This window comes from Mytilus californianus, unplaced genomic scaffold (genome assembly GCF_021869535.1).
Source record: "Mytilus californianus isolate M0D057914Y unplaced genomic scaffold, xbMytCali1.0.p SCAF_7, whole genome shotgun sequence".
Lineage (NCBI taxonomy): Eukaryota > Metazoa > Mollusca > Bivalvia > Mytilida > Mytilidae > Mytilus > Mytilus californianus.
In genome coordinates, this window is record NW_026262723.1 from 37,598,629 (window position 1) to 37,614,637 (window position 16,009).

General features: G+C 31.6%; 1 protein-coding gene across 6 annotated transcripts in view; it reads left to right on the top strand.

Moving 5' to 3' along the window:
* LOC127707951 (uncharacterized) overlaps positions 1-16,009 on the top strand; it is a 34,318-nt gene that overhangs the window by 4,602 nt on the left and 13,707 nt on the right. For 2 of the 6 annotated variants that reach the window (XM_052212710.1, XM_052212716.1), the window contains exons 1-5: positions 2,465-2,685; positions 7,291-7,443; positions 8,410-8,538; positions 9,933-9,995; positions 11,945-15,139. In XM_052212710.1, the coding sequence (XP_052068670.1) occupies positions 2,608-2,685; positions 7,291-7,443; positions 8,410-8,538; positions 9,933-9,995; positions 11,945-15,139 (3,618 nt within the window). In that variant the 5' untranslated portion in view covers positions 2,465-2,607. Of the gene's footprint in view, positions 1-2,463; positions 2,686-7,290; positions 7,444-8,409; positions 8,539-9,932; positions 9,996-11,944; positions 15,140-16,009 lie in introns of those variants that run through there. The other 4 variants (XM_052212714.1, XM_052212711.1, XM_052212713.1 and 1 more) reach the window with 4 other exon arrangements.

Below are 16,009 nucleotides of genomic sequence, written 5' to 3' on the forward strand. Positions count from 1 at the left end.
AATAACTTGTGTGTAATTGTATGGATCTTTCTGAAATTGTACTACAAGGTTCCATATCACAAAGGGAAAGCTGGGTTTGAGTTTGGGGGTAATTGCCTTAAACGTTTAGGAATTTGGGGCCAAAAAGGGGCCAAAAAACACATTTTTCTAGTTTCCAGACAATAACTTGTGTTCAAGTGTATGGATCTCTCTGTAATTGTACTGCAAGGTACCATTCCACAAAGGGAAGGCTGGGATTGAGTTTGGGGGTGATGAATCATAAGGGGGTTCAAAATATTTGTGGGGGGGGGATTTTTTTTTTTTTCATTTTTTTTTTTCTTTTAAAATTTTCCATTTTAAGTTGGTTATTTCTGATTTATATTTAAAAGCAAATAATAATGATATGGTAGGAGATACACACCAAACAGGATGTGTAAATTATTATATAATAAGTATTGTGCAATAGCAAGAAATTTTCAATTGCGCAGTATTGCACAATAGCAAGAAATCTTCAATTGCACAGTATTGCGCAATAGCAAGAAATCTTCAATTGCACAGTATTGCGCAATAGCAAGAAATATCCAATAGCACAATATTGCGCAATAGCAAGAAATTGTCAATTGTACAGTATTGCGCAATAGCAAGAAATATTTAATTGCACAGTATTGTGCAAAAGAAGATACTTCGTATAAATTGCTTATTTCTTGACCAATTTCAATGGGGTTTTATTCTTGAATTCTTGGGTTTCTTTAATATGCTGAATCTAACCGTGTATTTAGATTTTGGATTTTGGGCCCCGTTTTTTTAATTGGTCCAAATTGAGGTCCATAGGGTCCAAAATTAAACTTTGTTTGATTTCATCAAAAATTGAATTATTGGGGTTCTTTGATATGCCGAATCTAACCATGTATTTAGATTCTTAATTTTTGGTTCCGTTTTCAAATTGGTCTACATTAAGGTCCAAAGGGTCCAAAATTAAACTTAGTTTGATTTTAACAAAAATTGAATTCTTAGGGTTCTTTGATATGCTGAATCTAAACATGTATTTAGATTTTTGATTATGGGCCCAGTTTTCAAGTTGGTCCAAATCGGGGTCCAAAATTAAACTTTGTTTGATTTCAACAAAAATTGAATATATGGGGTTCTTTGATATGCTGAATCTAACCATGTATTTAGATTTTTGATTTTTGGGCCGCGTTTTCAACTTTGTCCACATTGAGGTCTAAAGGGTCCAAAATTAAACTTTGTTTGATTTCATCAAAAATTGAATTCTTGGGGTTCTTTGATATGCTGAATCTAACCATGTATTTAGATTTTGGATATTGGACCATAATAGGTGAATGTCCAATTTAAAATTTTTAAGTTCTTAGACCACATTCATTCTGTGTCAGAAACCTATGCTGTGTCAAATATTTAATCACAATCCAAATGCAAAGCTGTATCAAGCTTGAATGTTGTGTCCATACTTGCCCCAACTGTTCAGGGTTCGACCTCTGCGGTCGTATCAAGCTGCGCCCTGCGGAGCATTTTATTAAATCTGTGATGTATTCACTTCCTGTTTGCCAATAGTTTGAAATTTTACAACATTCATTGTACAAGGAAATTTTTCTCTTTCCTATTGAAGGCAATGATTTAATATTTGGTCTGCAGCTTGATAACGTTGTGTTGTTGTGAGTAATTAATTTTTACATATGCCGTGTAGCCACTTCCCGTTGGCCAATAGTTCGAAAGTTTAAATTACAACACTCAATGTACAAGGAAAATTTTTGTGAATGTTTTCTTGGTTGTTGTGAAAGGAAATGGATCTGTTATGCTCCAGTATAAATATTATCTCGATCAATTACATGCATTGACCCAGGTCCAGACCTGGTATTGGTCTTGTTCTCATTGTTGAAGGCAGTATGGTGACAATAATTGCTTATATCCTCGTCATTTGAACTCTTATTTTGATATTGAAGTAAAGTTTTACTTTTAGCTTCAAAAAATGTAAGATGTCCTTTGCTGTTCAGCTGAATTTATCATGTATTTTATGATTAATGTGTAGCCTTAAATATATAACTGTAAAATGTTTGGCCGATGGTCACCTATATGTAAGACTTCATTTGTTCTAAACGGTTAAAAATTATATTAATATTGGAATAAATGTTATATATGTAAATCAAATCAGTTTACAAAAACAGATTAACTTTGTTTTGTATTATACCTGATAATATGATTAACAAATAATTGTACCAGATTTTCATAACTAAAGATTAATATCTATATAACCAAGCCCTTTGATATCTTTTTGGTCTCTAATTTCATAAGAAGCTTTATTTACGTTTATATTAATCATTTTTTGTTTTGGTAATTTTTCTATTGTTGTCAGTTTCAATGCGTAAATTTCACAGCTGAGTAGCAACAGTGAAAATAGTGGCCCTATATAAAAAAGAAATATGCCTGTTATTTTTCAACTTATTAAACCATGTGCATTGATTTAATCAATTGACAACTTGTCAACAAATATCAAAATAATAAGGGGAATACCGTAATTTTAATGGACAAAAGATTATACAAATAAAAGAAGATTTTATGATATTGGTGTTGAAAAGATATTATTTTCATAGTAGTTAATGGCACACTATAGTAATGGGAATAGATTTTTTCGGAGCTAAACTTTTTATGATGGATCCAAGATTGTCCGTAGAATTGGTTCTTCCAGAAAAGGTAACATAGTTGTGCTTTAAAATAATTTGAAATTTGATATTTAAGAAATATGTAAACAAACAACAAAGATTTGGAAAGTCATGAAATTTAAGATTTGTAGCATAAACATAAAAAAAAAAATACTTGAGAAGTTTGGAACAGAACATTAAAAAGAGAGTATTACCTCAAATTTCATCAATAATAACTGTGTAAATATTATGGAAAAAATTACTTAAAGGCTTGGAGAGAATTTGTCAGATTTTTTTTATTTATAAATATTTTTCTTTGTACAATTGTTACATTTTTAATTATTGAGCTTTCCAGATTTCCAAACAATATCCAGGACATTGAATGCCAATTTTGCATAACTTTAAAGTTACAATTCACTCTTTTGTCTGTGTTTTGTTTTGTATACAGACGAGACATATCTCTGTGTCAATAGTTTATTTAAGCCCTTAATGGATATCCTTTTCAAATCTCTCAAATCTGTCACCAGTCACATTGTTATCCCCAAAAGTCACTGTATTGAAAGAGCGATTGATAAAAGTATATTTAACTGATGTGTTAATAGGTTTCTATCAGTTCATTATATTTTTGCTATGAGAATGCAGATAGATGTATAATTCTGCTTTTTGTGTAGATTGATATTTAACAATGTAAATACATGTACAGTAATAATCTAATACATGACGTACATGTATGTTCTCATTACTTATGCACCCAAGGGTTGAACGGGGTATATAGAAATATGGTCGTCCCTGGACCTCCTTTGTGCGGCAGTAAAATCCTTGCTTAAGTGGGGTGTCTGTTTTGCTGTGCAGGATGAAATCTGGTCAAAATTGGGACATCAAATCAGATGCCTCTTGCTGGGAAAGTGCCAAGCTCTCCATGAATATTAAAAGAACACTTGCAACACTCTAAAGGGTCCGAATGTTGCCATGCAAATTTCTGCCCCCTATCAAACACCCTCATTTTCTATTGGCAATCCAGATTCCAACACTTCATCCCGGTTGACACTTTGCAGAACCTACTCATAATATTGTTAATTTGTTTTTGTCCTGAATATGCATGAAATATTTGCCAATGGACATTAGGAAACCAAAGTCTGCTATTGTTCTCCAATAATTCTTGTTTTGTTGTTGATAAAATTAAAGAGTCGCAGGATGTTAATCCCTGCAGGCTTCTGTGATCCTCTAGTTTATCTATGGTGGTTAATTGATGTAGTCAGAAGTTAAGTGTAAAAGGATTGTAGAAAGAAAGAAATATTGCAAGGTATAGTATCTGAATCAATAAGAAACTATTTTTTATGCCATAGTCTGCTGCTAAACTTAAATGGAGATAACTGTAAAGTTTCAGGCTAATAAAATGGTAACAAATAAAGATGTCAGCCACTGGCTATTTTCAATTCATTTTTTCTGTTTGTATAAGAGGGGGTGGACAGCTTTTGAGGGGGGGGGGAGGTGGGAGAGAAAAAAAGATTCTAAAAGTGGGAGGTGGGAGAGAAAAAGATTCTAAAAGTGGGAGGTGGGAGAAGGGTATAAGTCTAGTTAGTTCTCTGGAGAAATGTGTGTCACGGCTTTGGGATCATGAAAATCACTAAAATTGATTAAAAAAAGTTTTTCAGCTTATACATGTACAAAAAAAATGTAATTTATCATGTACATGCAGATTACTGTATAGTAAAATATATATCGCTTGTTTTAGCTAATTTGCTGCATATATACTTGCTGAATAAGGCTTTATTTTGTGACTCACAGCTTATATTTTAAAACAACTTCGCTTAAAAAGCATGATTATGTAAACATGTACATCATGTACAGAATTGAAAATGGTTAAAAATTTCCTCAATTTGATTTCAAATGATGTTCAGACTGCCTTATAAATGTATTTTGTGAGTATTGATATCATAAAATGATACAGGGAAATGAAAGATATAGACATGTATGGGAAATAGTATTATTTGTTTTAATAGTTTGGTCTGTCATATTTTTTATCTGATTAGAAAAAGTAAATATACTTAATACTAAGGAAAAAGGTCAATAATGGAGAGTAGTACATCAGAAATTAAAACAGCATAAAGAGAGACAGACAAGTAGTGTTTGTGTACCACTGAGGATTATCGTTAGATCAGCTCTATAAATGTCAGACGAACTTCTCATCAAAATTTCATATCATCTCCTGTAGAAGGTTAATTAAATCACACTGGCCATTCATCATGGGCAAATTATATGATAATCAATGGTCTAAAAGTTTACACCCTATTCTCTACGATATTCCTTTTGATGATCATACATCATAACATGCACATTACAAATTGTTCCCGATTAAATTGTTTTGACACTAACTTTTATGAAGTAATTTTACAAAGATCTAACTATTGTAACTTAAAAATTTGAAATCCTACCAAAATGTAAATATATCAGAAGCAGCAAATTCTAGCCGCTAACTGATAACCATTATACCTTTAGACCTGTTAGAGGCTGGTCTTGTAGTATTATAGGAAGAGCCAAGGCAAATTACAAGCCTTTAACATCAAACCATTATCATGACTGCCTGCCTGCCAAAATGTATACCTGTTTTAATTCAAGTCTATATATCTATTCGTTTCTTCTTATGTTACTGTAGGCCTCATCACATTAAATTTTGTACAGCTTCTAACCAAAATCTTTGTCTGTAGTTTTGTGATAGTTTCAGATCCATTACATATATCTGTTACCTTTTTGTTGTGTATGTATTTTTTGTCATTTGGAAATCTTTTATAAAAGTTTTCATCAGATGCATTCAATCTTATTGGTACTTTGTATCTCTTTGAAGGCTTCAATTTGCGATTCACCAAAACTCGGCCAGGAAATCCTTTAAAATTAGGACAGTAAATTTGAATGTTGACTTTCTCCTAGTATGGCATTAATATCTTCACACCAATATTTAATTGACTTACATTTAGTTTCAATGCAACCTTTTCTTTGCTTAAGATACATACTCATACAAAAAAATACAGATTCAATTAGGCAACTAATGATGATTTTTAATCCATCACTGAAAATAATGAATTTTATTTTTATCTTTGTTTTTGTAATTTACCACAATACATTAGTAGTTTCACAGACCAGCTGTCACAAATTGAATAAAAAAAAATTCCCATTAAAAAAAGAAAGAATTCTTTATGTGTTATCAATATTTCATAATCCTGTTAGGATCTGAATTAAATATCATTTGGCTTCCATCCAGCAACTCCATTGGTTGGTATATGCGTCGGGTATCAACAAATAATATGACTATATATATGTATGTATATATATATTGTGAACATGTTTTGATGTCGTTTAATAAACTGTGACACATTTAAATAGGGTCGGATTATGTTTTTTATGTTGTTAGAGAATCAAACTGGGATCATGATTACAAATCTGTATTTATGTGTTTGATTCATATAGTACATGTACATATATAGTGTGAAACATCTACTGATTGAATTCAGTATAGGAAATAGATTAAATTTGGGTACATGTGCTCCTGTAAATCATAATTGTTCAGAAATCTATCAACAAGTTCAAGAATATTGATGAATTATTTGTTAGTCTGTAAGTAAGTTTATTGTATCTCAATATCTTAATTTCTTTTATAATAGAGAAAAATTAAGTATTTTCACAAAAAACTTACTTTAATTGCTTGTTTTTAATTTTTATTGATCTTTAATGGACTTATTTTTTCAGCATCAGTTTCTGTAGTTAATAGTTAAAACATGCCAAAAAATATATTTTCAAAATGACGAAAGCCTGGGTCTTTCGACAATATACGATATCAGGATCAAAGATCCAGGACCTTGATTTTTGAAGGGCTTTATCGAGGCCCATTAAAATTCTTTTTGAATGATTTGTCAGATATTCAAAAGAACTGATTTCATGATATAGTACTAAGGGCCTTTTGACAATATATGATATCGGGATCAAAGGTCCAGGATCTTGATATTTGAAGGGATTTACCGGCCCATCATAATTCTTCTGATTTGTCAGATATTCAAAAGAACCGATTACGTAAAGTACTTTAAATGATGAACTAGTAAGTGGTATATTAACATTTTATTTAACTACAAAAGTTGAATATACTTCATTTTAAAGCTGTTATTCAAACAATGTCAAGATCTAGATACACTTTTAAGGTAGACCTCAGGTATGCAATTTTGACCTGTGATCTTATGGATGGCTTAGAAAATGGTTATTTCAAATTTGTCTGAAACAGTTTTTTTTAACTGGATGGAAATTCAGAAAATATTTGTACCATAGAAACTATCTTTTCTGTCCTTTTTTTTGGCAGATTATAGTTTATGTGTAGATTGTAACAAAACCTATATTGGGAAAACAAATTTCATGTTGAATAAATGAACTTAAAAAAGCTTCATTCAACTAACTTTACCCAAGTTATACCTGCTCTCAGTCTTAGAAAAAAAGTTATTGTAATGGTCTGAAGATAAATGGTTGATTGATTGTTGTTTGCTTGACTTCCAGTGGCAAATATTTCAAGCAGGACATCTTGTTGTGATACTTATGACATCTTTTTATAACCATGGTTGATAGAGGAATGAATTATGCTGTGACAATATGTTCATTTATTGTGATTTTTTTTCAGAATCCCTTACATCACATCATGGGAGATTTATTAGAGTATTTTGAGGCGCAGAGTCGGAATCTGGATGAGATGTCAGCATCCTGGTCCAGCCCAATACCAACTAATTTTACCTCTGTCATCAAGTTCAATGGAGTACCAATATTACCTCCTGTGGTAATCATTATAATATTATTTACACCAATGAAAAGAAATATCATATTCCGAGATAAAAATTCGAACATCACAAGAATAAAATACTGTGGATTCATTTATTTTCGTGGGAACCAATTTTCGTGGATTGTGGAAAACTTGCATTTTTGTGGATATCTGACTTTGTGGTTTTGCCAAAGTCTGCATAAAGCCTTATAGAAAATTTGTAATTCGTTGAACATTTAATTCCGTAGTTTACCTGTACCCATGAAATCCACGGAAATTAGTATCTAACGAATAATAATGAATCCACAGTATGCATGCATATGTGAACAAAATATATATAGTTATCCCAAAAGTAAGAGTTGCTAACCAAAATTCCATCTTATGATTGAAAGGAAGTGTTAAATAAACTTCTAGACAGCAAAGACAAGTACATCATTACACATTTTGAAATCACTATGAGGCTTTCAGCAGGAAGCAAAAGCTCACATCTCACTGTAAGTTAAAATGACCCATGGCACTGTAGGAGCAGAATTATTTGCCAGATTTTGCTAATGCTACATCTGTACAGTTGAAGTACACTAAGGGTAAAACCAACAAATTAAAGAAAAAAAATACCTAACAAATACCACCATTATTGTCTGAAAATCTGGTTGAAAAAAACTCAATCAACATTTACACACCCATGAAAAAATGTTGGGTAAACTTCAGTTAGACAGGAACTCGACACTCAACCACACTTTACTCCAAGATACATTTGAAACTAAAAGTTAATTAAACTTTTTTCTCGAATGATTATGATAAAATATTCAATTTTAAGCATAATGATATGCAGTTACCAGTATCTAAGTATAATTTTTGGGATAATTTCATTATATACTCTATTTATAATATTTCTCTTAATTTAAGTGTTTTGGACAATACATGAAAAGTAATGAAAAATGCACTTCTGATTTAAAATTAACCTGTTAATTTAACCTATTGTAGATGACTGCTAAAAGGAGAGAAGAAATGTTAACATACAGACGACAAGCCATGAGACTAGAAAACAGAAGAAAGTCAAAGCAAAGAGAGAAGCTTGTTGCAAGAGTACAGTCTATAGTGTCTGAAGTTGAGGTAACTTAGGATTTATGTTTTGTTTATTAGATGCTAGAAACATGATAACTACAAACAAAACACATTTTTGATTTAGAATAATGCTTACCATCATTTTTGGATATTTCTTATTTAAAAAAAAATCCTGTTTGTATAAGTTCTTACTTATTATTTGGTCTCTATTAATATTTCTGTTTGAAGTTTTTAAAAGCTCTTATGTTTGATGAAAAAAAGCATGTGTCATTGGAAGACAGAAAAAGATAAGCCAGGGTTAACTTAAAAGATACCCATTACATTATCATAATGCTGTTTATTCTAAATTTTTTGTGAACTATATACTTATTAGATTTGATATAAATAATGCATAGAAAATAGGTAAATTGTACTTATTAAAATATGAATATATCTTGCATAAATGTTTTCAGACATGCTTAAATGTTTTTCAGACATAATGATAAAAAAAACATGATTATATTATCTCAGATATTTTGTGTTGAAAAGGTATTTTTTGTGCTAAAAATATTTCTGATCATATTAATTATCTAAGGTAATTTTATTTTAAGTGCAATTAGAATGTCAAATGAAGTCGTCTTCATTTTAAGCCCCAAAACTTTTGTATTTCATTGACAAACATGCAAGAGATTCAATGGAGAATTAAGTTGTTAAAATGAAAAAATCAAATTTAAAAATACTTCAGTGGTTTCAAAAATGAATTAAGCTTGTAACTTTAGCACCTCTTGCGGCCCACATGTATCATTGAATTAAGCACTTGATAAACAAGCTCAAGTGCAGGAGGGTCATGGCATAAATTCCAGAGTCTTTAAAATTATAACTTGCTGCTTCTCTGCAAAACACAAAGCATTTAGGAGTAAGAGCAAAGACTTGTCGCTTGTAGTCAAAACAATGTGTCTAAGTTATTTAACATGTCTTTCTACAGACTGTTTATTACCTTGTAGAAAGCATGTTAAAAGTCCCTTCTCTCAGTCTAGTACAATGCTTATTATCTATATTAAACATATATTTTAACTTTATATGCATGGAATGTTTGTCACTAGACATACAGTAACCATATATTGAATGTAACTTGTTTACTGAATGCATATTATTAAATGTTTATTTAAAATTGCTCAATAACGATTACCTTTCGAGATGTAACTTATGAGCCAATTATTTAATCAAGTTAACATTTTTAAAGACTACCAATTGAAAATTTCTATTGTGAATTAATTTAATGATTCAATCGTGGGTTGGAAAACACAGAAATTTGATGGTATTCGGCTAAATTTTATCCCTTATAATTTTGAGTGATTAAACTAGTAACATATGAATGAAAAGCATTTTGATGAGTCAATTGTTTGTTGAAAAATGTTAGTATATAATTGAGAATAAAATGCAATGATGCATGTTGTTTGCAGAAAGAGTTTGCTTTAAAGCGTCGTTCACGGCTTCCTCGAACAGCCAGGATCTCTCAGCTTATAGTACGTGACAAAAAGCTACACTCTGCTTTTCTCTTTGCTTTAATAGGAAATCATGCGTGAAATATAATCAGATATTGCAAGGATGCCAGTCTACAAATTCTGAAAAATTTAATTAATTAATTAATTTTTTTTGGGAGAAATCTTCATCAATGAATGAGTGGAAAGTTTGGATCTTTTGGAATTTTTTTTTAGGGAAATTAATTTTTAAATGTGACCTTGTGAATTAAGGGAGGTACCCTACTTGATCCTTAGAAATTGTCCAGTTAGTTTGAAGCTCATTAGTATGGACTTGTTCTTTCAAAATCATGTTGTCAGACATTTTTTCTCTCAAGGGAAATAACTCCAACTACTTGACATAAATGACACAAATTGAAATTAATTCTGTTTAAAAAAATGTTCTTAAAAACTGCATTTAAAAACAGTTTCAGCAATGAGCTAAAGGCTTGAGAAACAAACATTTTTTTAAAGGTCTAGAATGATATGAAAATATGCTGTTTGCTTTAAAAATACATGGGGATCAGTATGATTATGAATAGATTCAGTAAGCACGACTTATGCAGCCTTTATTAATAAACATTGGATGTGTGGTTTTCCTAGACCCATAATTTACTGTTTTTGTGGACGTCTTACATTAATTTCTTTCTTTTGATGAAATGATATAAGATTTCAAGAAGGAGAAATGAATCAAGAACCGAATAACACTCATCCCATAAAATATTGGCATCCTTGACCTTGAATGTTAGAGTTTGACCTTCACTGCTGTCTGGAAGTAGGACACCATGTATACCACACATTATTCACACATCAAACATGATCATACACTAGATTTTTTTCGTTTTTATTTTGACTCGTAACTATAATAAAATCATCATTCCGACAAAGTTTAATTTTAAAAAGAAATCATACATCTAGAGTAATTAAGCATGTGCATGCTCAGAATATAAAACTTCATTAGAAAATATTACTTTTTCAGCATACTGAGAAAGTAAAAATTATCATTGTATAATATGTGAATTTCAAACATTTACCAGTGATATTTGTATATATTTAATGATAGTAATTACACAAATCAAGAGTCAAAGAACCTCACATTTCATCGTCATTTTCAATACACTGATGTCTGTGTTTATCTGTGTCTTTAGATGTAATTTTCTATTATATTTTCTTATTTGTTTATCATATATATCAAATATAATGTATCCCCTGCTTTTTTCCCCTGAGGTATTATTTACTAAGTGAACAAATTTCAATTCTAATTCCAAACTTTTTCTAGTTGCATTTACATTTATTCAAATTCTGATTTAAGGAAGTCAAAGATTTGAAATCTGATTTTTTTTGGGTAAAATTTGTGTAACAGGAAGGGATATGTAATGTTAGCTGTGTTGTTTATAGTGTAGACAAAGCATTGAAATATTTTACTGTTTTTATTCTTTAAGCTGAATAAATTTTTTAAAAGAAATGACATATTTCTTTGTTAGATCTCTATATGCCAATGTGTATTTGTATGTAGCGTCCTGTTATAGCATTGTGGGTAAAATTCACTCTAGTTGATCACTTCCTTTTTCAGACATCACAACTATCACATAATTATAACTTGGGTTTGCATGTTTTCGTTTCTGAGGTAGCAACTACACTTTTGCTTTTTGTTAATATGTTTGCTTTTTTGACACATTTGGTGTAAAACCTATATATCTTTTCATGGTTTGTCTTGATTTAATTGATATAATATACATCCAATAACAATTATTTTAATTGTTTTTGCAATTTTGTTTAACCCCTGTATTTTTGTTTCATTGGATCAAATTCTTTGGCAATCTGTTCTGAACTTTTCATGGCCAGAAACTTAGTACAAATAGGATAATTTGTCTGTCGAACTGATAGTTTAATTCTCAATTTTGATAATTAATATTATAATAATTTGAAATATGGAATATATATCTTTATTGCAGGAAAAGCAAAATAGTAGACTCTCTGATTCTGTGGATTCGTCTCCTGTCTCAAGCGGAACTGATGTTTCTTCCAAGTGGTCACCTGAAAGTGTAAATTCATCTAAATCCCCTGCTGGGATCTCTAAAACAAACAGTCTTTCTTCAAATAAAAGAAGTAAAAGTATGACACATATTAACGATGAAAAAACAGTGACTGTTGAAAAATCAAAACCAGGGATTGCAAAAAATAAGGAACAAAATAAAGAACAAAAGTCTGTGAACAAATCTGAAAAAATGGTCAAAGAACAACGAACTAAAATTCCAGCTCCTGTTCATACTACAAAAAGCACACCTCAGAAAGCAAAACCAAAAGCATCGTCTAAGTCTCAGGGGAAAGCATTATCAAATTTGAAAAAATCAAGTTCAATGTCATCACTGCCAAATCCTGCAAAAATCCCAGGCACCCCATCATATCCTGTTCCGAAACCACCTTCTACAAAAATGACAGAATTGCAAGCTAGACGTTCAAATATGCTAATGACCGGTAGAATTTCATTTTCTAATCCTGATCTACGAGACTTTGATGATGATAATTCTTTATCATGTAAATCTGAAAGTGGAATTTCCCGAAACACTCGCAGACTGAAAAAGTCTGCTTGGCAACAGGCCAATCAACATAGTGCTTCAGACCCAGATTTAAGTCATAATGAAATAGCTGAAAGTCAGGGCTTTGTTTTGTCACCTGAAGATCCAATTTTACAATCTCCCAAAATCCATAAACTCAAAAAGCAGCATCAAATAGCAGGAAGCAATCCTGAATTATCGTCAACAAAGTACTCGCCAGAAGTTGATCCGGAAAAATTTAGACAGGAATTTCTTGCTGCAAAAATGAAAAAGCAGCAGAAATCAACTGCTACAAATACTGAGAAGAAAACTTCACCTTCTGAAAACAAACCTCAGACTAAAGAAACATCAAAAAGGAGGCAGTTACCAGTGGAACCAAAAGTTGAAGAACTTCAGTCACTGAACGACTATCCGTCTTTGGATGATTGTAATTCTTTACCTCAAGAATTCAGTGGTTTGCCTTTGACCTCTGTTAAACAGCAGCAGATAGGTCAAGTTCTTGCCAATCTTTCTAAACATCTCAATTTGCAGGACACAGGTGGAACTCTGAATTCCACATCAAGTAGTTCATCTACAGAAAATAATACGAAACAGTCTGTCTATTCAAAAAGTCCTAGTAAAAATAAGGAAGAGGAAAAGAAACAAAAATATTTCCATTCACCTACATTGTCAGATAATTCAGGGAATTCTGGGAAAGATGGAATAGAGGCTAGTGTTTCTAGTTTTAACCAGTCTGGTGTGAATTCTTCAGTGATAAGCTCTGTTGGTTCAGTGGGAACAAATCAAAGCAGACGTATGAGTCCAAAAGGACTGAAAAATACTGTTCATTTTTCTTCATTCGTTACAGAAATAAGTACTAGTGCTAGTCAATCTGTTGAGGATAAAATTTCTGTGAGGAAAATGGATATTACTCCGTCAAATAGTGTTGATTTGACAGGACATACGGGGTCAGCAAATTCATCAGAAGTATTAAATCAGGGTCAAAATGGAAAGCCCGTGCCAAAAAACGTAAACGACCTGGGGTCGTCAGCAGTACCTCAGGTCACTACATCAACAACACAGTCATATAGAAATAATTTATTTCATGGACAGCCAGGATCAATGTTAAGCAAAGTTGCATTGAGTCCAGAAGAATCACCAGGTGGCACTCCAAAAACTTTTTTTAAAGACCAGGAAGTGCCATTCCATGTTTACACTGCTGAGATTGACCATAACACCTCAGACAAGGAAAATGAAAACATTTATCAAAAACAAATTCCGGCTGAAATGGATGATAAACTGAGCTTACTTGAACGGGAACTGAATAAAAGTTGTGATCAGACTTATGGGAATGTATTTATGCTAACAGGAAAACGTTCTTATGACTCAGATGATAGATCACAGGGAAGTACTTTGAAAGAAAGTCAGGAAAATGTTTTGTCAGGAGTTCAGAGGAATTATTTCAAAAACGATATTTATTCAGATGCCAATAGGACTGATTTTGAAAAAGTTATGAAAGTTTCCTCATCTGTAACAGGAAGCTCTGGTCATGTGATGGGAGATATTAACCAATCAAAACATTTGACTCATGGAACTTCTTCTGACAATAAAAACATTCCTCAGACAGGAAGTCAAATCTCTCCAAATGTTGTTCCAAAAAGTTTAGACCGACATGTAAGGCATGGATCATATACTCTTGATCATCCCTCAGATGCATTATTAAAAGCTAAATTGAATCAACAAAGTCCTCAATATTCTAGTACCAATGGAAATATTACAAAAATGAATATAGGGCCAGAAAGTATTGAACCAGTATCAATTTCTCAAAATGATATGAGTGTTCCAACATCTGAATCATCAGAACAAAATGCTAAAGCTGAACATATTCAGAGATATTTGTCTCAAGTGCAACCGCACCCAGTTGAAGATGTGCTAGAAAATAATCAACAACCCATTCAGAGCGGCAATATGAGCAGACGACAGTATGACATTGGGGAAGCTGTACAATCGTTTACAGAAACTCTTCAATCATTTGAAACCTTAACCGAGGAAGAAATGTTGAAAATTCAAGCAGATCATTTTAATAAAATTCGTCAACATCTTATTGAGCAACAGAAACAACAGCTGGAAGAACTTTTTGTAACACAAAGACGTGAACAAATGAATCTACAGGAAGAAATTGAAATGCACCACGATCATTTACGTGAACAACAAGAATTATTCACATCATTTTCTGAACAAAACAACCTTAGTCAATTTTCTTCTAACAATCTTCAAAATACCTCTGTGACTAGCTACAATGATTCTTCTCAAAACTTTATGAACCTTCCACAGACTAATCCTTCAAACCCGAATATTTCAGTGAACAATCAATTTCCAATGAATGCTGGTAACAGCTTTGCGTCTGCCAGCTCACAACAGCCATATGCCAAAGGAAGTGCTGTCAACAAGTTTGTTCCCAATAGTTACGTTCCTACGAATACTACAAACAATTACTTTCCGCAAAGTTCAGCCAATGGCTATGTTCCTACAACTTCTGGAAACAGATACCTTCCAAATGAGTCTGTGTTGTCTGAAATTCCAGGGAACGTTAGTCAACCTGTTTATTCTCAGGTAAGTTATACATGTAATGATGTACAAATGTATATACCAACAAATAGGTACTGTAAATTCAGAAATTATTGCGATGTTTTTATTATTGCGAAAAATGCGACAGGGTTATAATCGCAATAATTTAAACTCGCACTTTGAAATTTTTTATATGAATTTAACAGGATTTTTCTCAATATCGCAAAACTTTAAATCGCATTTTAGTCTAAAATGACAAAATCGCAATAATAAATGCACGCAATAATTTCTGAATTTACAGTATGAATAATGTAGCTTTAAGTGATGTATGTAAAATTAATTTGGGTGGAATTTTTCATTTTGCTAAGGGAATATTCAATCAATCCTATTTTTAAATAAAAAACTATTTTGAATCTTGATTTTATTCAAATCAGTCATTCAAATTTCGGTTTCAAAATATTTTTTTGGGGTCAGTTTTGACAAAATGTCAGCATTGTTCTACTATTTGTTCTAATTTTAAATACTACATCCTAGTATAGTCTGGTTGTTAACAATATTATTTGACCATTATATAATAAGTAGATAGGCACACTTTATCTACATACTATGAATTCATTATATTTCAGGGGTACATTGTACTATGTGGGTATAGGTTAACCAAGACTTTAAGCATGATGCAACAAAGTACAAATTTCCTATAGGGTTTTAGGTGTCAGACCACCAATTACTCCCTCCAATTTAGAACGTATGTAAAAGTAGCCCTACTCTGACACAAAATAGTGCTTTTGCTGTCCTTGTTTACTTAAACTCACCAACAAATTTGCAGAAATGATACTTTTGGTGAAAGAGAAATATATTTTTGAGCCGAAATTTACTTGTCTATGAAGTTAAACTTAAGGTAAATTATTTAGAAAG